The sequence below is a fragment of the Brachyhypopomus gauderio genome, chromosome 1, assembly GCF_052324685.1.
Source record: "Brachyhypopomus gauderio isolate BG-103 chromosome 1, BGAUD_0.2, whole genome shotgun sequence".
Classification (NCBI taxonomy): domain Eukaryota; kingdom Metazoa; phylum Chordata; class Actinopteri; order Gymnotiformes; family Hypopomidae; genus Brachyhypopomus; species Brachyhypopomus gauderio.
The window spans coordinates 45,459,755-45,483,059 of NC_135211.1; the positions used below are offsets into that span (position 1 = coordinate 45,459,755).

The 23,305-nt window shown below is 47.7% G+C and overlaps 2 protein-coding genes across 3 annotated transcripts; both read right to left on the reverse strand.

The window, feature by feature from the left end:
- Positions 1-6,869: 6,869 nt before the first annotated feature.
- LOC143527653 (uncharacterized) lies at positions 6,870-10,371 on the reverse strand. The gene is made up of 2 exons (XM_077022956.1): positions 10,009-10,371; positions 6,870-9,719 (listed from the first exon to the last, which is right to left on the reverse strand). The coding sequence occupies exons 1-2, from the start codon at positions 10,163-10,165 to the stop codon at positions 8,398-8,400; spliced, it is 1,479 nt and encodes a 492-aa protein (XP_076879071.1). The 5' UTR covers positions 10,166-10,371; the 3' UTR covers positions 6,870-8,397.
- Positions 10,372-17,536: 7,165 nt separating this feature from the next.
- mogs (mannosyl-oligosaccharide glucosidase) lies at positions 17,537-23,305 on the reverse strand. Of its 2 annotated transcripts, none has more exons than XM_077015660.1 (5): positions 23,169-23,305; positions 21,239-21,619; positions 20,859-21,082; positions 20,361-20,554; positions 17,537-19,700 (listed from the first exon to the last, which is right to left on the reverse strand). In XM_077015660.1, the coding sequence occupies exons 2-5, from the start codon at positions 21,594-21,596 to the stop codon at positions 17,942-17,944; spliced, it is 2,535 nt and encodes an 844-aa protein (XP_076871775.1). In that variant the 5' UTR covers positions 21,597-21,619; positions 23,169-23,305; the 3' UTR covers positions 17,537-17,941. The 2 variants fall into 2 exon arrangements, with proteins under 2 accessions (XP_076871775.1, XP_076871767.1); XM_077015652.1 differs by having other exon boundaries at positions 22,971-23,250.

Sequence of the window (23,305 nt, forward strand, 5' to 3'; positions counted from 1 at the left end):
GTGTGGGTTAATGCTCAACCCGGCTGTCCTGTGTCCAGGCCAGCAGGCACAAAAGCACCGACAAGACTGAGCCAGGCTGTGAAGGAATGAGGTCCCCCCCCCAACCCCCCAATGGTTGGGTTAATGGTTAAACATGGCTGAGACGGATCAATCAAGCCCCTTTTTCTGAGCTCCCTACAAGAGGGACGCATGGGGACACGCGTCTGATTTCACTTCCGTCCAGTTCCAATAGATGTAGAACCCTGTCCATCTCTAAGAGGAAGCAGTAACAATGGCCCTAACAAATGGAGATCTTTAAGAGATCAAAGGCGCAAACGTCATTTGACGTGCGGCGTTCTCCCAGGGCTTTGGTTTGACTGACAGACAAGTTTTTTCTGGATGCAGCTTCCCCACAACACGATCACTAGCGAAAGGAGCCCTAGTGTTTTGCAACAATCACATTTTGCCCTGGTGAAAATTGCACAGTGTGAGTCTGAATGAATAGGCCTGAATGAATCAATAACAGGAATGGTTCCGTGCGAAAACACGCCGCTGCTATTTCGGGCCTTGCGACGGGACGTCCAGGTCTCGGCTGCGTACGCCTCTTCTCGAGGGTAAACGCTGATAATTGCAGCAGGGACGGGACTACACATGTCTTCCCGATGGGATACAAACACGTTCACGTGCTCCGTTCCCACAAGGCAGCGGGAGCTTGGTTTTCTTAACCGCGCTACGGGGAGCGACGGCGAGTATTCGCTTTGTTTCCATCGTTAATTTCCTCCATTCTATTTGCACGTGCGCTGATCTTCCAGGCACCTATGTCTTCGGCGTAATTACTATGACCCAGGCAATCACACCACTCCTCGCAAGAGCAATCCTTAACGAGAGCAATAATTATAACGGGCGTTTATTTGGATAAGGGCAACGTGTCTGGAACGTGAGCTCCGCGTGGCAGAGCGCGAAGACTTGCCCGTGGTAATCGTGCCCCGAGGGGGAGTTGCGGCGAGGGGCGGCTTCAGTCTGTGACGTGACTTTACTCCAGACACAGGTCAAAGGGGTTCTTTTAAACGCTGCTGTGTTTTCACAGCAGGGTTGCCTTGCAGAAGGACAGTAAGGAGGCTGCTTGCCTCATCACCTCCCCAGGATCTCAGTGACAATCCATCTCCTGTCAGAGACCACAGTGGGTGAGACTGTACCACAATGTTCCAGAGAGGGGGAGGCGCTCAAGAGACATACATGCTGCGTCTTGTCACAAGGGGTCTTTTTTTTCTCCTTTGTAACACCATGACTATATTTCCAAAGGAGCTGTTGAAGATCACAACCACAGCTTGATATCACACTTAAAATTAATCCAGTTAGAGAGACAATAGAGGTTTTTGTCACCTTCTAGCTATTTAACTCTACATGCTATGCTCATTCGAAGTCACATGCTTAATAAGTGTAACTTATTGTGCTATCCCCATCTGGTATAAGAAGTCCCTCAGATAGGAGATCAAATGATAAAATGTTATTTTTAAATATCACCTTTACCTAGTATTCTCAAGATATACAAAATGTATAAATAACAGCATAGGTCGTAAACAAAACCAAGTTTCATGGATTAATGTCTGTAGTGTATATCCACATACTGGGACGTCTCAAGCAGAAAGAATCTGTAATTCTGGAAGGAGAACTAGGGTGTTGGGGTTGATTTCAGAATGCAGTGGCTTGTCTGGTAGATTCTGAGCCATCTTGCCACCCAGAGGAGCATCCGAACAGCCATGGACGATGCTGAGATTGTAACATTTTTAAATGCATGAGTTCAGCAACATGGCTCAGATGTTTACCCTACTCGTGAGTTACATATCAAGCCTCCCCCCCCCCCCCCACTGGGCTCCCCAGGGTACCCACGCCGTTCTCCTGACACTCGGAGAGCACGCGCGTGGTCTCCGTGTCGCGCCAACATGTATGCGTTGCGAGAAGGTTCACCCTCACAGCTGTGTGATTCAGATGGAGGGTGAGCAGGGCGTGCGGTTAGCGGATGCACAGGTTGCTTCCGCCGAGCAATCGGCCCACTCGTTTTCCCGATGCCTCCTCTCCACGAATGCACAGCTGCAAAGAAATGCTAAGCAGCGATCTATCGGCAGTACGGCCGGCAGAGACGTAGCGTTCGTATCAGATTTATATTTGGCAGTGAACGGAATGAGGCCGAGGAACGCGGCATGCGTCTTGTGCATGGGACCTCCGTGCTGTTGCGACGAGGTATTCTTCATTTGAGGTAACTGTTGCCTCACCACACCTAAGTGCTTGTTTCTCTCCGTCTGACGCTGGAGGTGAACCTCGGGCAGCAGGGGAGCGTGTGACAGTCTGACTGCAGCACGTCTCTTGTGCTATCACATTCACACATGCGCACACACATACACACACACACACACACATGCATACGCACTACACACACAGTTAGGCATTGCTATCCTTGTGGGGTATTTCCACTGACTTCACGGCGGTTAAATTAATCTATGGCCACACAAAAACCTAATCCTAACCTTGACCTAAGGAACTGACGAGATCATTTGGCTGCTTTAGGTAAAGAGTTTCCACATGTTCAACCCAAAAGTCCCCAGAATTTTAATGTTTGCCTAATTTCATAAAAACTTTTGGTCCCCACAAAGAGCTAAATACAAGCCCTCCACCCCCCACACACATACACACACATTTTCTCTCTCACTCTCATAATCACATTTCCTCCCCCTTTCCCAGTCTCATGCTCTCTCTTAATTCCTGTTTCTATAATTCTCTCTCTCTCTCTCTCTCTCTCTCTCTCTCTCTCTCTCTCTCTCTCTCTCTCTCTCTCTCTCTCTCTCTCTCTCTCTCTCTCTCTCTCTCGGCCGTCTCATTCTACGCATGTGTGTGTGTGTGTGTGTGTGTGTGTGTGTGTGTGACACACACTGACACACGGGTGGCCCAATGTGACATAGCCATCCTTGGCCAAGCCTCATTACCCCAGCACAATTGTCAGCCACACCACAATCACTGTCCCACTCAGCACAAGCTCATGCTCTCTCTTACAAGATGCCCCCTCTTATGACTTATGACTACAGTCTGTCTTCTGCACAGATGCACAGGCTTTAAGTTAGAGATGAATGATTTCAAGGGATGGCTTAAGCCAAACAATTAGTTAAAACTCACCAGCTCACAAATGGTCATTATCTCTGTTTCTGGCTTGGAAATGACTCATTTTCAACCATGTGGCCCGACCATGGTCTCCCAAGCCCATTTCCTAAGCTTGGCAAGACTGATGTGGAGGGAACGTCACAGCTATATGGACCAATTTGTGAATTGACGTGTGAGGAGGGGGGGGGGGGGGGGGGGGGGGGGGTGCATGCATGACCTACAGACCTATAGACCTGAGTCCACTCCAGAGAGGTCCCGCCCTGCAGTGCAGAAACAACAGGGTGCTTGTGATCATTCGTCTTGCTAAAGGAAGCACTGAAGCTCAGTTCCTGTTAATGGTTACCTTCGTATCCTGCCATCAATCCCAAAATACACAGCAGCGGTTGGGCCCATCACATCCACTCTAACAGGTGAAGCAGACTGCTCAGTCCTGGTCTTGAATGGGTGGTCTTGAATGGGTGGTCTTGAATGGGAATGGCTGCTCTCAAAAATCCCGTTCAATGCAGCTCAGTTCCATTCTTTATGTAAAGCTCTTTTAATCAGAAACACTGTCTCTAAGCAGCTTTAAATACGGTTGAAAAGTAGAGGTACTTTAAGAGCAACGGTGATGTAGAGAGTATTACAGAAATCCACTGTATTACAGAAGCGTAAAAAGTGCAGACTGGCAGTGCGCTGCAGGTGACACCTGAGCTTGACACAAGGGTAATGAAAGTCCTGAGCTGGGAGTCATTTACTGGGACACAAATCTAGTTAGCACTCAACTGACTTACTTTACTGTGTTGTTTATTTTCAGCCAACGAGTTTATAGAAACATATACAAGACATTTAGTGTGAGCCTAGGCGATACTGAATACCTGCTGGGAAGCGTGCATTTTAAGTAGAATGACTAGAATCTGAAAATAAAAATACTTTCATAATGCACTTTTATTCATCAGTTACAAACAATCTTAGAAGCCCCCTCCTCCCTTCACATGCACCCGTGCACGCCTGTTATGGATTATTACTGTCAGCATATAGATGATAATTAACATTAATCATTAATATCAAAATTATATACCTAGTGTAGGTTTTGAAATTTCATCTTCTGTTTTCTCTTACTTTGAAAACAGTAAACAACAGAAAAAGGATAAGACGTTGCTGAGAGACGAAGATGTATCAGAAAAACCATTTTCTAAATTAACCCTTGAACTTTGTGGTATTTTTTAAAGTCCAGTCAAACTTGAACTCCACAAGCTTTCCGTATGGAGTTCTTGACTTACGTGTAGCCAGTGCATATTTAATGCAGCTCTAACTGGGTTGGTAATTGAGCAGGAAGAGGGCACAGAATGTGACTACAATTAGCTGAGACTCGTTTACTCTGGGCACACAGAGTTACTGCATGTTTTACAAACTCTTCTGGGCCCTTTACTTCTGCCACTCAATCAAGGACAGCGGCGAATCGTCCTGCGGTGTGATTGAATCGCTTCAAGGCGATTTATCTCACTCAAAACGTTCACCTCTCCATTCCATTTTGGCGCTCGGTGACGCTTAACCCTAGTTGCCATAGAGATGCGAGAAGAATAGCTGTAGACAAGACTCCTTGACCCTCGGGTTTAACTTGCTATTTAACATGGCATGAAAACTCCTCAGCGAGTGCTCCAATCCACCGTCAGCGTCTTTCCTGACCGGTAATATTAATGAAGAAATTCGTTTTCGGGACACAATGGCGAGAATTAGACACTTAGGTGTTTGCATAACGAGTTCTTTTACCTCACCACTTCTCCTGTCTTAATCACCTGGACCCTCCAAAACACCTACACCCTTCTTCATGATCAGACACAGGACCGTCGGACCGCGCGGCTATCGGATAAATTAATCCACGGAGCTTGATTGCCGTTGGAGGCGTGTGATTATGCGGACTGATTACCGAGCCCACCCGAGGACCGTACAATGCCGGCTACACATCGTCAAGGTGGATATAAAATCACGCAATGATTGCACTGGGACGGATCAATCTCGCGGTCACGCCGTCATGTAGCTTGTCTGAAGTGCGACTATGATTAATACAGGGTGCTTGAGCTCTATATAGTCTGTAACGACACTTAACGAGACCCCCGGCTTTCACATCAAAAGTCAGGCTTTTCTTTGCTCCTAAAGCAAACACTTAATTTGACGGGCAGTGTAAATGTATCGGTTTCTGCTTAATAGACGGTGTCTTGACAACAAGAGAACTTTAATGTCATGTTGTCAGAAATAGTCATAGATCAGGTGGTCTGCTGCATGCATAGCCAGCACACATACAAGAGGTCTGCAGTAGACTTGGTCTGATTAACAGTGCAATGACAGTTGCTTGGAAATGTCATGACAAACGTCTTGATGATTATGATTTGACATGTTTGGAAATCGACATCTGTTTGGAAATAGCAAGTTCACAAATGTTCCCCTAACTGACATGCCTGCTTAAATATTTAATAATGGAGTCACATTAGCTAACTCCAGCAAACTCCACAAAACCCGCCTACTCTATACCACACGTAATGTCCTCCGGCCAACATATTCACCAATGTATCATGTATGAAGCCCTATGACATCAATACAACCAAAGCCTCCCAATGTCTGTTCCAACTACAGCCCACTGTCTTCTGATGCCAAAGATGGCATCAGATGGCATCAGATGGCACCCAAGGCCGACTGGAAGGGGCCCCATGCCTTGTGGAGTGCCGTGCGGCCACGGCGATGGTCCATGTGTGTCAGAGGCGATGCGGACTCTTACGCATCGGTGTGGGTGCCGGCGTCGTGCTGCCAGCCGGCCGCGTCCCACACGCCGCAGGGAGGGCCTGCTCGGCGAGGAGCCCCCCCTCCGAGAGCAGGACCGCTTCCTGGGGCTCTTGATCCGGGGCTCGGGATCATGGAGAAGCATTCTCACTGGAACAACGGTTCTGTGCACAATGGAAAGCTGGTACGATGAAAGGTGGGACCGCGGTGCACGCTTTCAGGTGCTCCGAGGTCGGAGCCGTCGGAACGAACAGGTCTCTTAGCGAGACGGGGGAAACGCTCTCTCTCCCTTTCTGATGGCTCGGAGATTGTATGTTCAGCTGTGAGTGAGCCTTTCTAAAGCCAGCCTGGTGAACTGCAGTTTGTCTCGAGTACAATTTAATGCACAGGCTTCGTTTCCCCTGGTTGCTGCGGTACATTCAATTGTTGGGTCAAGCCTTTGACAGCACTAAGGTCACTTTCTCTCTCTTCATCTCTCTCTCGCTCTCTCTCTTTCTGTCACACACACACACACACACCTTTGCGGTGGCACGAATGATTCAAATCAGAACTCTCCCACAGTCCTGCAGCATGGTTCTCTCCCATTACACCGCAGGATGGCCTAATATTTTAATAGAGAAAATGATTCAGTGATTCAGTGTAAGCCTAAAGTAGCAGTCCCTGTGAGTGAACCATTCTCCAGGAATCAGCTGACAAGGTGTTGGATTTTTGCATTTATGCATATGAAGGCTGTGAGGATTATTGCTCTCCAACACCATTTGGAGCTAAAGATAATTGAACTAATTGATAATTGATCTCCAATTGCTATTTAGACCAAATTAAGTATCAGATTTCTTGACAGTGCTGTTAGTGTATAATGGATATAATCGTCACCGTTGTGCTTGTAGATTTGAAACGTACAGAATGTGTAAAACTTCAAAGGCCAGTGTCCTTTGCTTGAATTAAAGATTCCTTTGTCAAAGTAAATGTGATTACTCTTTAAAAGACTCAGGAAATAGTTTTATTCATAAACATTTTTCATAAAAATAACAAACATCAATGTTCATTCAAAGTATTTTGTATAAACTGTTTTAGTATATACAAAATGGTTCTCCCAGAAGAAGAGGAGATTAAAAATAACTTAAGGCAAGTTTCCCATGTACATTTTCCAACCAACCAATCTGCCTAATAAAATACAAGTGTGATATGACTGCTGTAAGATTGTAATTTTATCCATGTAAAAGAACTACTGAAAAAAAATGCAGCAATGTGTGCTACCTAGTTACTCAACAGCAACGTTTAGCCTCGTGCTAGTCTATTCTCGCTTCATCACATTACAAACTACAAGAGCTAGGTGAGTTTGACGATTTATAGGTCATTAATTTATATACATACATATACTGGGATCCAACGCTAGAACCGTCATACAATAACACACAAGTTTTGATTGACACAAACATTGGAGCGCCTGGTGTCTGATACTTGATTGAGTCAGACAATGTAAACTTGTACTTGGTCGGCATATTCAAGGAGTTGTTCGCCCTTACGTATGAACTCAAGAGAATCCATTACATCACTTGATGAGGTCTATCCTGTCCTTAATACACACAGGAAACATTGTGAGTAAGTTTATAAATAAAATTTTCAATTTCATTTTCGATATCCAAGTCAGAAACCATGGAAATATAGGTAAATGGTTAGAAAAATACAAATGATCATAGTCATATAAATATATTTATTTTTCCACTTACGGTGTAAATTTGACAATTATAGGATAAATTCCTTGTTAAACAACACGATTACCATTCAATAGCATAGCAACAAAAATAAACACATAAAAGGAAATATCCTTATAAAACCCTTGGCACAAATGAACCACAAGTCGCGGTGTGACCAAGGATAACGCCACCACCATGACGTAAGACGAGGTAAGTCTCACTTCCGCAGTGAGGCGTCAATTATTACGATTAACTTATTAATAGTATTACGTGAACATAAACATGCATTTTCAAAGAAATATCAAACAGGTGGCCACATTAGAATATAAAAGACTTAAAAGCACGAATTAAAAGACTCTTAGTTCGAAAGTGGAGATAAGTGCAATACATTCCAGCGCTGCGTTGTACCGCAATAAAATTCAAAAATCGAGGTCGGAGCTGTTCCGTAATAAAAGTGCTGAACCGCATTTCAAAACACTCGCTGCTCGGCACGCTCCCCCAGACTAACAATTTGACGATATATTTATATTTTTTACCAGTTTATGCAGTTGCTGCACAGAGAGCACGCGGCACGAAGGGTTTTATTAGGGAAGATCCCCTTTCGAAATTCAGTACCCTTTAAAGCACGCTGCTTTATGGAAAACGTTCTTTAGCAACTCCTCAGTGGATCCAACGCTCAAACCAGGATACGTTGGGCAAGCTGCCACGCAATACTTGTGATCGATAGCCTAATCAACTGTTTTACAAAGCTTAAATCTTCCGAGATTTCACGTCGTGCACACCAAAAAAGCGCGTTTTGCCTTACGTACTTTACTCAGATGGCCTCGGGTAGAGTGAAGGGCCATGTGTTCATTACTTGGGGTTTGAGCTCCGTTTTCTCTTTCTGTTTGAGGTGCACGCGGCCGTGTCGTTTCCTCTCGTCGCTCCTGGCGAAACGCTTGCCGCATACGTCGCAGGAAAACGGTTTCTCGCCCGTGTGAGTCCGGGTGTGGGTGGTCAGGTGATCACTTCGGCTGAAACTACGCAAACATATGCGACACTGAAAAGGCTTGTGTCCCGTGTGGATACGGATGTGCCTGTTGAGCTCGTCCGACCTGGAGAAGCGCCTGTCGCAGTTTTCCATTGGACAGGTGAAAGGTTTTTCTTTGGCAGGTCCAGTGGAAGAGGCGGCGCTCTTCTTAGCTCGAGCTGGCTTTTGGGCCCGTGTATAAGTTTGACTGAAAGATTCGGGCAATAAAGATGAATACAGTATCGAATCGATGGTCGAGGTTGCGTACGTTGGGTCGCACTGGCCGGATAATGGCTGGAACTCAATGTTTGGGAATATAGCTGGTTTCAAAATGTTGTTCGAGGACATATCCATTACTGGGGCAGAGTAGTTAAACATTGGTGTGCTGAAACTCTGGTTGCAGGTTTCCCCAAAGCTCTGCTCCTGTTTAATGGAGCCTTCCACTTTGAACTCCATCTCTGGGTTAGGACACATGGGAGAAAACGAGTCCAGAAGCTCTTTCACATCCACCTGTTGCTCGGGTGGAAAATCACTCGACATTGGAAAGGTCTCTGCCCGGAAGCCCGTATCTAAGTAGCTCTCGGATTTGTTGAACGCGCTCCACTCGTAACAACTGCTCTCGAATTCGTTCTTCACGACCACGGGAAACGTCGCGGCCTCGGACAGCGGCTCCGTGCGCTCGACGGAAGTTTGCGCGGGAGAGCCAAAGTTCATGTGCGGCGGGACGGACTCTTGAACCTGCGCTGGGGCCTGCGAGTCCGGGTAGCTGCTGCCCTGCTGCCCAGGGGAGTACAGCGGGGGGGTGGCACTGCCAATGGAGCAGGCGGAGGCCCGTCCCTGCACGCCTGCGTCGCCGAAACTGCCGCGACCGCTGTCCGCCGACGGGGGGCTCGTGTACGGCGCACTGCTTACGTTCTGTTGCACTTCTGAAATTGGGGTCGTTGAGATGCCGACGATCTCGGTGATCATATTCAGCAGTGTTTCTGTGCTGCAAGGAGCTCCCTGAGATGCCTCCACATAGAAACTGCCTGAGTAGGCTAACGAGGTGTCGTAGCTGCCTTTAGGGCCGTGACAGGCAGTGTACTGATCCGCATTCGTGGGCTCGGTTTTGGGAGTAACTGTTGTTTCTATTGAGAAAGAAAGAACAGAAATGCATCGTTAGCTGCGGTACACTTTGAACCCGGTCGAGCGGATTAAAACATTTCTTTCTTTCTTTTATTTATTTATTTTTTTACAATTGGTTACATAAGAAGCAGCTGCGAATGTACGCAGTATGGAGACATGGGTGGACCCCAATAACTGTACAACTGTACATTAAAAATAAAGCCAGTGCAAATCCCGAAGCATGAAGAACTATACACTTATTAATTTATTGAACCGCGTTGCAAAAAAAAGTGTTGCCTATGGCGAACTCACCGTGCTGAAACTGGGCAGGTGCTGTCCGTTCTGCGTCCCTGAACATACTCTGGTTCTCTTTCGCACCGTTAGTTTCCATCCCAATAGCAGAGCTGTTACAATTCTCAAACTGGGGGTAAAAGGAGTCTTGAGAGTTCAAATCCATGTTGTTAAGCATGTTTCTGAAAACAAGATGCCAGTACCTATCAATCCAAGTATATTGGAGAGGGGGGAAATAGAACTGCGATTATGCTTCAGCTCTGCGAAACCGGTTCGGTAATTAAGTCCGTAAAAGCCGATGTCCAATGAAAAAAAAAGTAAATAATCTGGAATTCCCCGTTTTTTCTTAGATCTGCGACTGCAGCGCGGTGTTCTTCGGGTATCTGTTGCTGAGATTCTCACACCAACGGCTTCCCTCGGTCCCGCTTTTATACGCTCGGGCTTGGACTCATGCCCCTCCTCCCCATTCATTGTCTCCGGTGAGAGGATTCCCCGCTGCGTGTCATCTTAGTGGCCATATATGGACAGAGGATGTGACGGGCTTCCCCAAAAAAGGAGAGCTACGTGTCTGACGCTCTTACAAGTCTCTTGTAAGTATATCGGAATGAGGCTGGACCATGCGCGAGCTTCGTGAATATGTTTATGAGTTAGAAATACAGGCCTACCGAATTGTTTGGCGCTCTTTTAATGAGGAGTCATTTTATGAAATAAGCATATCGTAAGCAAGAAATGAATAGAATTACATTCACAAGAACAATGCAGCATGTTTGCGCTCTTATATTGGAAGTTAATACTATTGAAATATCTACATTAGCTTTAATCAAAGTCCGTTGATGGAAATAAGAACGCATTGATAGCGCAACAAATTTATCAAGGCTGACAAAATTTCTGCAAAGAAACTATGTTTGTGCCATTACAAATGTGCTGAATTAACAGGTAACAATTGGGAGGAGGAAAAGAAAATATCGAAGTTTATAAACAGTTGCTTCTATAAACATCTTTCCCATACCATGTTTTAAGCAGTCATTCTGTAATAACCACTATTTTCGTTCAATTATCATAAGTCAGAGCAGAGGGAGAATGGAAACTAGTAACCATATATAAAGAGCTGGTCAAAACCCTGGCATTTGACGGACTGAGCGATCAATAAGACGTCACACGAGAACAAAGGTGCTCATGTTTACACACTGACATTTAAAACAAAAAAAAAGGATCCCTCTTATTATATACTTGAAACACGAACTATTGAATATGGAATGCTTGAATGTGGTAAAAAAAGTTGCGCAAATTCAGCGCTTGCTAGACAAGTGTAAATATGTCTGCTTTAACGAATTCGAGACGAGGACGTCCGTAATGCGGTTTCGGAACGTTGATGAGGGCGCTTAAACCAGCACCATGGAGAGCGCCACTTCAAAGGCTATTCCACACTACGCTTATGAACTATCACCAAGTGCAGTGCAACAACAATATCAAACACTATCGATGATACTTAATTGCTCGGTACAGCGCAGCCAACTGTCCAAATTGTCACGAACGTGCGTAAAAGTAGTTATGCGCCCGTTTAATCAATCAGCGTATTCGTGAAGTGAATGAAAGTTCTTACATTTAGGCACGTTTCCACGCAGGATATTAAGGACTAAAAAATATACAAATCAATCGTCAAACTGGATGTGACGACGCGCAGAGTGTCCTTCATACTTATTATGATAATTACACAATCGCACTCGTCTCGAAAATGCAAATAAGTCTGACATTCTCCTGAACAAATCGTTTTCACCGCGGTAATGTGCTCTTATTCAAGGGCCCAACGTGTTGCCTCTCGCAACGGGCGGTCTCTTCCAGTCGACCTAAATCTATTAAATAGTTCATAACACCAAGACGCTGTTGTGGTAACTGCCGAGTAGCGCTCACCTCTCGCCTCTGCAAAATGCCACGGAGCTCGGTAATGGCTTTATGTAATGGTTTGCATTTATGAAGATTATTGCGCTGAAGTAATGCAATGGACGTAAAAGTGTGTGCGAGACAGTATATGTTCAAAAGATCGTTCACGAGGAAACGTCAATTGATCCGAATCGACTTTGATTCGTAGGGGGTAAAGCAACAGATGAACCGTTAGCTTATCTTTCACCAGCCGAGCTGCAAAGTATGCCAGTCGCTTAAAATAAACGTAAGCCTATAACTGCTTTCACAACCAAAACGAGGGTCGTCAGATTAGTTATTGGATCATATCAGTTTACTGATATGTAAATGCGTTAGGCTGCAGCGCGCGAGAGCGTAGATACGGAATGTCTGGAATCCACAGCCGTTCCTTCTGTAGAGCTGCAACTTACTGCCCATCTGCTGTTTCAAACGATTTTATTTCCAATGGCAGTACAGTCACCCTGACTCAGTCTCCGTTCATCGCGTCCATTCAATGTTTTTTTTTTTCTATCTCTCTGGCTTTAGAAACGCTATTTGGTTTTAAAGCAATCAGGGTGCGCTCAGTGCCATGTTAAACTGGTGGGAGATGCAATAATGTCTACCGATAACAAAATATGATGCCTTGACATTATCTATTATTGCACGGGGTTACATCACGGTATGGTACCTGCTAAATTAATACCTCTAGCATTCTCTCTATTAGTTTATAATAATTAATTATTAGATAGATAGATAGATAGATAGATAGATAGATAGATAGATAGATAGATAGATAGATAGATAGATAGATAGTGAAATGTATTATCAAGGTTACAGTGTATTATACAAGGTTGCTAAACATTCAGGATATTACAGACGGTCCTTCATCAAGTGCGGGTTGTTGGAGGAACACCGTGGGTGATGCTCTTACAGGAGAAACCAAGAGGATTATCTGTGGTTCTCATGTATCTGCCTATTGAATCCCAGAATCAGACTGCTTAGAATTTAATATAAGCTATGGAACCATGATTCAGACTAGATATTGGCTCAATAGCTGAAATAATGATGTGAAGTATCTTTATGAAGCCCATATGTTGGGTGCTATGCTAATGCTCTCAAAGTGCAGAATACTGTTGAACCTCCAGGTAGTAGAAGATGCCCAAAAGTTTCTATAAAGCAGGAGACACACTTTAGAGTTTCACTTTAGCCATGACACTACCCCCCATTTCCCTGCAGAAGATTTTGGATACATTTCTGTGCTGTTTCAAGATATATTATTTGGGAACAGCAACATTTGCATGTAGGTGAATGGAGAACTTTGCCCCTTAGAAGATGGCTGATTTAGTCAATTTAGTCCAGGTGATACAATCACCTGGAAAATTGAGGCTGACCTTTCTTCCTCCCTCTGGTGCACAGCTGTGTGCAGTTTCATGCGAGAAGAAGGAAAGGCAGAAGACATTTTGGAGCTCTGTCAGCAGAGGAGGAATCAGAGCCCCCCCACCCACACACACATCATATTCCTGCAGCTTGTTCCACATTACGATTCCCCTAAAGGCACCGGATGAAACCCATCAAACCCAGGGAACAATGGAGCTTCTAAGAAGCCGCAAAAAAGGATTGGGCGAGCTACCATCAGCGAAACCTTGGCCGGAAACACGACTCACTATAAATACAAGACACTCGCTTCAGCTGCCAAACTGTGTGTGTGTGTGTTTTTTCCCTCTCCCTCCCTCTCTCTCTTTCTCTCTCCCTTTGCAATCCCCAGCCATCCCTGTCTTACTCCACGCATGATTATACACCAATGCTCAGGCCACCGCAAGAAAGACACGGCGAGGAACGGAAGCGTGGTTCTTCTGAAGAGCGGCTCATCGTCTCTCTCTCTCCTTCCTCTGCCTGTGGAGTGTGGGAGCGGGGTTAGGGAAACCCAATGTTGTGTCAAAGCCCCGTTGTGCAGGGCTCCCTCGCCTTCCACAAATACACCCCGCTCGCCCACCCCTGGACCTGGACGCCTGTCTCAGGTGTGGTGGGAGGGGGGATCGTCCTGATCGTGACTATAGAGGGCTAAAATCACCTTCTCAACCTGCCTGGGTGAGACACCTGAGTGGCAGCCCTAATGCCACCCCCCCATCCCACCCCGTTTGCCCCACATCGACTGCAAAGTTGCAGAGTTGCACATGCCTGTGTGCGACAGCTGTTATCACGAACTGAGCTCTCTCCATCTTGGCATGAAATAGTTCATTAGTTGGACTCGTAGACTGGCGCGGGACAGCACCAGCTACACGAGACTCTATCTAATGGGATCGCTGTGATGAAGGTACTCGTGTGTCTCCGTTCGCACCTCCAGTGAGGATCAGCACACAAAGTGTAGTGTGCTTATTCCCATCAAGCCGCTCATGTCCGTCTCGCCCTATTGATGTCGGAGTGGAGCGAGCTGGCCCGTGTGCTGCCGCGCAACGCACACGGTAATTCGCTAAAAACCCTTTCGGCAAATTCACCTTCTCTGAAGCTCAACTGCGGCGAACGTGCACGAGCCTTTTCAAGCAAACGGATCGGCGCTTTTTTGAGGAAACCGACCAAGAATGTGCTGCCTTTCTCCATCTCCCTCTCTCTCCTCGCTAACACAAGTAACTATGGTAACGGGCCCTCTGCAGGGCACCGATGCTTCCACACGCTCTCCAGAAATAAAACTGTTAGGCTAAGAGTGAACAGGTAAAGACAAAAGATCCCGGCCAGGCTATTTATATCCAGGGCTTTACATAATGTTTACCCGGACGGGAGGGAGCGTGACGGGGGGGTCGGGGCATCGGAGGGCAGATGAGGGGCTGTAGAATGTCGGGTTTAGGACCTACAGAGGGAGCGGCGCTTTCCTGGAGGTGGTGGTGAAGAATGCATACGCAGGGTGGGAGGTGCGGCCGCGTGGGGTTACCACACAGGCCAGAGAAGGGCAAGGGAGAGAGAGAGACATGATGGCAGGAGAGAGGAGAACCCAGAGAATGAAAGGAAGAGAAGAAAAAAAAAAGACACACACACACTGTGAAATACATATAAAAATAAATAATAAAACCACTGCTAGAGGGAGAAGAGAAAGCGGTCTGGAGCTCTGCAGAAGGAGAGAGCTGAAATGCACGCTGGGTATTTTAACATGGCGCGGGGCGCTCGCAATGCCGGCGTTGGTTGGAGTCTCCCGTGGGACAGCGGCTATGGGCGAGCGTCACTGCACCACCTATTACATCCACCTCCAGCCTCACTGAGGTAAGGAGTGTTTACAAGCAAACATTTGTGGGGGGGGGGGTTGGTTGGGGGAGGTCTCAGAGGAGGAGGAGGAGGAGGAGGAGGAGGAGGAGGAGGAGGCCGGCTTCAGCCACGAGGCTCCATGTGCAGAAGTCTCTGCTTTCCACGCGGTGCCGGGCCACCATGTCAGAGGCCAGCGGTGTGGGAGTGTGTCCGAGGGTCCGAGGGCCCGTGAGCAGCGGGGCAAACGCCTCAAATGTTCGTCTCCTTGGAAGCGCCACCATTGTGCTAATAGTGAAGAGAACTGAGGGAAATGTAAAACACACATCACTCTGAACGACAAGCAGGCTCGAATTCAAGCGTCCGCGGCGTTGAAAATAAATCAAAAAATGTTCAGCACAGTCTTCAGTTTTTTTTTTTTAAACGTGTGGGCAAAAATTGCCAAACTTTGTATATATATAAAAAAATCTTGGCTTCCCTCCGAGAATAATGAAAGAGCTCCCTCTAGCCAGCGTGTGTCGGCACGACGCCCCCGAGCAGGGAAACACTGGAGCTCCACCAGGGCGGCGGTGCAGAGCAGCGGGGCGCCTCGCCACTCTCCAAACAGCAGTGCGAGGCGATCTCTCCTCCTTTCACCTGTTTGATAAAGAGAACTTGAGCATGTGCTGCATTAATTGCTCCATTATGAAGAGGAGACGGCTCCACGCTGCAGTGACTCACACAGACACGGCCCAACTGGTCCGATCAAAAGAGACGCGTACGGGCTCAGGATCTCATCAATGCGCAAATGGAGCCCCTCTGACTCATGTATTTATGCCTGTGTGCAGAATCCTACTAATGCTGTTTTGGCTATTATCCCAAAGCTCGGTGAGAAAGGGTCTTTGGAAGGGGGGGTGCAAGTGCGCAATTGTGAGCTTTAGTCACAGCGATCCGTACGATCACGAAGAGGCGCGTTTCGAAACAGGGGCTCGCCGCGAGGGGGTGCAGGTTTCCGCGTGAAGGAGTGAAGGGATGGTGTGTGTGTGTGTGTGTGTGTGTGTGTGTGTGTGTGTGTGTTTGACACAACGCAGGCTGAGCACGGGCGATCAGCTTATGTCTTCCCCTGGCACCTTTCGTAGATGTATGTGGGGTCATTTCATTGAAAGGTCAAGAACTTGATTATCCCAGGGCTACATCACTACCCCGGCAATGATGCAATCATAGGGGCGGGATCAAAGGGGCCAAACAACAGTGACGTCTATGCCTCTAGTACCCGAGCGACTACAACACCATCACGTGACCAATGAACTACTATGCATAAGCTCACCTCATAAAAGTCTCTAGAGAGGGGATGAGAGGGAGAGGGAAAGGGGGGGGGGGGGCGAACTGATCAAGCTGTTGTAATAATAATGGCTTTCGTCAGAGAACAGGCAAAATACAATGTCAGGAGAAAAACTGTTGGCAGTAGATAACAGAACACAGCAGCCCTGCAGTACACGTTGATGCGTGAGGCTGTGTGCGGTAAATAGTCAGGGAAGGAGCGGAGCGCTCTGCTATTTTCCGCTGGTTAAAAGCTGCGTCTCAGCTGCCAGTGAGCGGGGCCTATTTATAGCACCGTAACCTTCCTGCGCCGAGCTGCGGGTCTTTTCAAAAGTTACGGCGATAAAAGACTTGCTGCCTCGCTCGCCGTGCGGTGTGGGCACCGGGTCACGTGAACGCCATCGTGGACTCGGAGCAGATCGACTCGACACCTGGGAAGCTTCGGCAGAGAGACATGTTGCAGAGCGGAGGGCAGTTGTGGCGTGCGGAACCATCGCCTCCTTCAAGCTCGGGCTGCCGTCGGCAACGGCTCTGCTCGCCGCAGTGCCTCTCCATGGAAACTGCGCTCGGCGGAAACAATGCACCATGCCTGGCGAGGTCTGGCGGCGGACTTTGTCTGGCCGTGCGGTGTGACGATGAAACGGACTGGACTTCGGCTTCATCCCAGTCCCTCTCTCTCTCTCTCTCTCACACACACACACACACACACACACACACACACACACACACACACACACACACACACACACAGTCTCTCTCTCTCTCACACACACACACACGTTCATGTTCCCTCTGCATTCTTTACCCCAGTTTCATACAAAGCCTTTAACAAACAAAACTGAGCCTCATCCCCTCCAAAGGTCAAAGGGGTGTGTGGGGATGAACTACGTCCTCCAGTCATGACCTGGCTTGCGGTTCTGAGCCCAAACTCAACACCATGCTATCATTGAAACGTATGCAGAATGTGTCGATGTTATCGAGCTTCTGATGGGGAACACGGCAACACACGAAGGACATTTTTCAAAGAATGTGACGAATCCTGTTTTGAATAGCTGTTTCTGCAGGGTTGAAAATTTTTGGCATTCGACACAGAAGTCAATTAAACAGAAGAAAGACCTTGTAAGAAGGGATTGGTTTATTCTATAGAACACGCCTGAACAGGCAGACCAAATTGACAACACTGTATGCCTATGGTTACATTACTTTTGTCCATGGAACACTCATTATCCCATGGTGATTCACACCTGAGGGCAAACTTGGAAAATTAAATTAATAATAAAATTAACAGGGAATGTCTGCAATATTTCCAGTTTGTAGAAAGACAGATTTATAAAATTACCTTGATGCATCATTGTAAAAATTGTCCCAAATATTTGTCTCAGCAAGACCTCCTGTTTTCCAGCATTACCGTGAGTGCATTGGAAAAGATTAAGTAGTTAAACATTGAGCCAATAACAAAACGGTTGATGAGACTAATAATGGCACATATTTAGAATTTATTAAGAACACTGGAGCAGCAGGTCCGTCAATACTCTTCGGCCATTATGAGCACGACCAGAGCGGACCAGCCTGTGAACGGGTGACTGCCCTGCCCTCTCCCTGTGCTGTCACTGTACTGTTCCCAGATATAGCCAGTGTCCTGATACTGTTTGTAAACATTATTGATGACATTAGTCCTGAGCTCCTGGTAGAGGACGATGGCCTTGTCCTGATACGGTCCCGCCTTGGTGCTGTAGTGATAGAGAGCCTTTATTGCCAGGTAGTTTATATTAATCCATATGGCTCCCCGCCAATAGGGGGCGTCGTGCTGGGTGTTGCGTTTCATATAGAGGGGATCCGAATGCGAGAGTGAGCGCAGGCCGTAGGGCGTCCACAGGCGGTCGGGATCCCGAATGTCCCGCAGGATGTGCTCTAGTTTGGGGGACTCGGGCGTTAGCACGTGAAGCAAGAAGGGGAAGAGGCTAACGTAGCCTAGCGCGTTCACGAACTGCAGCTTGGGAGCTTTGCGTACGGCGCGCACCAACCGCGCCACTGGGAACTGATGCCTGGGCTGCCCAGGGGGCACGAAGACCTTCTCCTGCTGGAGCGCCACGGCGTGGGTGTGGTTGCCGTAGTCGCAGAAGGCACGGAGGTGCTCGGACCAGTGCAGCTCGCTCAGGAGGTCGTTGTTGGAGAGGGTCACGTGCGTGCGCTCGTACTCACGATGGGGCTCCCCGAGGAGACGCGCCACACTCGCCATGATCCCGGACGTCAGCGCCATCCAGCAGTGCAGGTCCACGTGCCTCTCGTCCGCGGAAGGGTGGGAAGCGCGCGGGTAGTCGTCCAGCCCGGACGTCAAGGTCTTAGGGTTGAGGAACAGGTTGGTGTCCGTGTCCCTGCCTCGCCAGCGGTAGGAGTTGGGCAGCGGCCCGGCCTGGGTGGTGTTATACCACTCGAACCACGTCTGGAGTCTGGGGTACAGCCTGCGGAGGAAGGCCAAGGCGTCCTTGGAAGATGTCGCCTCCGGATGGTTCTTCAGCTGCTCCACGAGCTCACCCAGCACGAGGAAGAGTGTCGGGGGGTTGGCGTTCTCGTTGCGCTGCACCACAAACTCCGGAGGGACCTTGCTGCGAGCCTCGTCGCCCAGGATCTGCTCCCGGGGGATCCAGCCCTCGACGTTGATCAGGTCCAGCCAGTGGGCCACGGCCTCGCGCGTCACCCGCGGGTCCCACTTGCTGAGGAGGAGCTGATGGAAACCTTCGTCCCACAGGAAACCCCTGGGAAAGAAGGAGCGCGACGGCACTGCGGTGAACAAGGCGCCTTCGGGATACAGCAAGGGGTGCTCGTTATAAACAGACTGCACGATGGACTGGCCAAAGAAGTAGCCCATTCCACCAAGCATGTTGCTTAACGCAGCCTTGCTGAACTTCACCTGGCCCTGGGTGAACCTTTTAGCCTGGAGTCCGAAGGTCCTTTCAAACTTGGCGTCAAAAGCCGCCTTGTGGGACTCCAGTTCCTCCGTCAGCACCGAACCTACCAGCTGGTTGGGCCGATCGCGGAAACTTCCGGACTCGAACAGGACTTCAATCTGGAAGGGGGTCTGGACGGTGACCTGGTGCACAACAAAGTCACTCTCTATGCGGTCGTCCTTCTGCGGCTGGGGAGGGGGGTTGTACGAGTCCACGGCGATGTAAGGCCTCTTCTCCCCAGAGGGCGGGCTGAAAACAAACCGACGACTCAGGCTGTTCTTCACGATGTCCGTCAGCCTGTCCAGGCCTGGACTCTTCGTCTGCAAGTAATTATAGCTGAGGAGAAAAGACATCACAGCACGTCAAAAATAAAACATGACTATCTGACACCATCATCCCTTACCCTCTCCCCACTAATCTTTGATGATATCCTGTACCAACTGCATCTAGGCCTTTCTGTCTCTATACAGATCACTGACCCAATTTCATTTGCATATGAAGGTCAGCAGACCAAAGCTTCTGACATACGAAATGAAAATGTGCACAGAGGCTCTGCATTTCAGAATTACAGTTCTACATGGTTTTAGAACGTCGTCACATTTGTGAACAAGGCAGCATTCGCAATGGCAGTTGTCAAAAAGGCCTGTTTTACATTTTTTAAGCATCATTCTCTGTGTTATCTTTTTCTTTGTTATTGTGAACAGTTTATTTGTTGTTTTCTTTGCATAAACGCTGCACAAAATTCTAAAACTAAAACTAGAAGACAACTCTAAAGATAGGTTGTTCTGGCATGCACATGCTCAAAATAAATAAACAAAACATCACAGCCAGCGAGTTAACATACAGTTCATCCAAATTATCAGATTATAACGCCTTCTGTAAGCATGGCACAGTGAAGGAATCCAGAATATTTGTTACTTTCTTGTAATGTCTCTGCATATTCAGAACTTGGTGTAGGTGTGTGGTAAAAACGTCAGCTGCTCTTGTACAAGATACCTGGCGTATTTGCCACTGGCCGCCTCCCCGGCGGTGGGTCTGCGGAACGTGATCTTGAAGTTCCCCAGTTCCTCGGAAGTGCCGGTGATGGAACCCAGGCGAGTCATGTCCTCCACGTGAGTGCGCAGGGAACCCTGGGTGTCTGCGGCCACGTAGAACATCAGAGAGATGACAGGAGTGTGGGGGGCAGAGCTCTGGGTGGAGCCAAAGGAACATGCACCAGTGAGTGTGAGAGGAACACAAACTGCATCACAATAAACAGAAGCACTGAAAATGCACAAAGCACACTCAGCAAAGAACACACGCTCATTTTACGTCTATTATTCCAACAGTTTGATTATGAGAATATGAGCAGTGACTTTAATAAATACAGAAAGAAAAGAACAAGAGCTGCAATTTCTTAGGTGCTTTGTTGACAAACAAAAATGTCAAAAGGGGTCAGAAAGGGACAGGAAATCTCATGAAAATGTTTCTCGGGGGGTGGGGTGTGGGGCTTACATGCTGCTTGGCTGTGATACGCCATGTCCAGTCTCCGCCGTGATCGCCCCCCGTTCTCTTCACGAACTCTGTGGTGAGGGTGAAGTCGTTATCGCGGATCTCCTGCACGCCAAAGCTGTGTCCGTCGTGAGCGAGCCAGCCATAGCTGGGCAGGTGGTCGCCCTGCTCGCACGTGTGACGCAGGCTCACGTCCCCCTCGGAGAACTGACGCATCCACATCAAGCCTGAAGAGAGGAGGAAAGAGTCACACGTCACTACGGTCAGGACACGGGGGAAGAGCGCGTCTCGCTGCAGACCGCGGGACATGCAGGACACAGACGTTACTCACTGCTAGGTTAGGAAACAAAAGTGATGAGACTGAGCTGGAACAGTATCCACACCTGTGACAATGGACCTTGGACTTCGTGTTTTCATGCCAAAGTACACCTGAGGCCGGTAGGTCCCCCAGAACCTCTCAGGGGACACGGCAGCACTGGTGCTGTTGGCGTCCAGAACCCGCGGGGAGGGGTGCAGGGTGACGACTCTCTTGGCCAGGGACGAGCGCATGTACAGGGCATAAAAAAACCAGACCAGGCTGAAAACGCACAAGCCGATGGACACGTTGATGAGGAACTTGCCGACGTCCGTCGACGACGTCTTCTTTTTCTTCTCCTTGCGGCCTGGGACCAGCGGTTTCTCTTCCTTCCGTGGGTGAGGCACGCCATCACTCGTCACGACCCGCTTCCTGTGCCTTCCCATTGTCCCCCTGACCGGACCTTCACCTGGAGGCAAAACGGACTGTTCAGAACCTGTCCTTCTGTCCTCCAGAGCTGCAGAGGAGCACAAGCTTATCTGTCAAACACAACTCAGCTGTTGATCTACCAGGAGTCACAGTCCAGAGTTTCTCATTCTCATTTTTTTTCTCCAGTGCTACATAGGGTCGCTTATATTGTTTACACTCATACAAGTAAAAACAAGTACAGTATTTAGGGCCTGTACAAGTGAGGGCAGTCCACTAGAGGGAGCCATACAAAATATCAATGACAGCCTGCATTCTGCAGCCATTTTATTAGATGCACCTTATAAACGCAGCCAACATACTGCACACCTTGTGAATTGTGAAACGCCACCACCACTGCAGTTAAAAAGGAGTGGCCCAGCTCACTCTCCAAATCATTTAGTACTCATCTGGTTTCTGTGAAATGTTGTTAACAGCCTGGTATAATTTTATTTTACCATACATCTGTTGATAACTAGTTTTTTATGTATATAAACAAACAACACATATAAATACAAAAGTTACTCATTGTGATAACATTGTGATAACAGTCAAACAAAAAACACTTCATTAATTTGGCATTTTAGAGTTTTATAACTTGAAGTGCACTTCAAGAGCACGTAGCGCCTCAGGTGTGGTAGAGTGCTGGGTGCACACGGCTTAATCTAACCTGAAGTTTATTACACTGTCCGCTCAAAGGGCCTGGCTGCTGCCACAATGACACGTGACGCGACATCGTGATAAATGTCGCGTCTGTGTGCGAGTTTCAGCTACATATCACCAAACATAGTGAGAAAATGGGTTAGTATACTGTCCTTTAAACCAATACTCCAGGATATTTGTAGTAGTATACTGTCCTTTAACACAATACTCCAGGACTTTTGTAGTAGTATACTGTCCTTTAACCCAATACTCCAGGATATTTGTAGTAGTATACTGTCCTTTAACCCAATACTCCAGGACTTTTGTAGTAGTATACTGTCTTTTAACCCAATACTCCAGGATATTTGTAGTAGTATACTGTCCTTTAACACAATACTCCAGGACTTTTGTAGTAGTAGTAGTAGTAGTAGTAGTAGTAGTAGTAGTAGTAGTATACTGTCCTTTAACCCAATACTCCAGGACTTTTGTAGTAGTATACTGTCATTTAACCCAATACTCCGGCTAGCGAGATATACTACAGCGTACCAAGGGTTACAGACAAAAGGGAGAAGCATGCAGGCTAACTAGCTAACTGCAGGTCCTCAGAGCAAGTGTCCATCGAGTGTGTACCATAAATGGTAGATGGAGAACATAAAACAACGTTCAAAAACGCATTTATTTATACAATGTCAGCGTAGGACCTGGCGACATACCTAACGTTGCGAGCCAACCAGAAGAGCAATGAATGGCTTTTCGGCCAAGGTCCCTCCGTAGTGAGCTAGTGAGGTAGATATCTTGTAGGGTTTTAATCGCGCGATTTGTATATTACAGGACCATTTTCACGCCGACTTCCCCTCTTTATGGTCTGTACCACACTCTTGCTACAATTCCGACTTGCTGGGCGAGTTTACCTTAAGGACGTGTCAGTTGTCGGGTGCACATCGCCACCTGCTTTAGCTGCTCACACACTTCCGCACTCGACAGGGCGCCTCGCTGCAGTGAAGCCAGACACAACCCGAGCTGCGAGTCTCCTAGCACCCTATAGTAC

Coding starts and splice junctions, on each gene's coding strand:
- LOC143527653 (XM_077022956.1), bottom strand. CDS start 10,165: ATGCTTAACAACATGGATTTGAACTCTCAAGACTCCTTTTACCCCCAG. Junction 9,720..10,008: donor ACCTGCCCAGTTTCAGCACG/GTGAGTTCGCCA, acceptor CTTTCTCAATAG/AAACAACAGTTACTCCCAAA.
- mogs (XM_077015660.1), bottom strand. CDS start 21,596: ATGGGAAGGCACAGGAAGCGGGTCGTGACGAGTGATGGCGTGCCTCAC. Junction 20,555..20,858: donor GTATCACAGCCAAGCAGCAT/GTAAGCCCCACA, acceptor GGCTCCACCCAG/AGCTCTGCCCCCCACACTCC. Junction 19,701..20,360: donor GCCAGTGGCAAATACGCCAG/GTATCTTGTACA, acceptor TTTTCTCCTCAG/CTATAATTACTTGCAGACGA.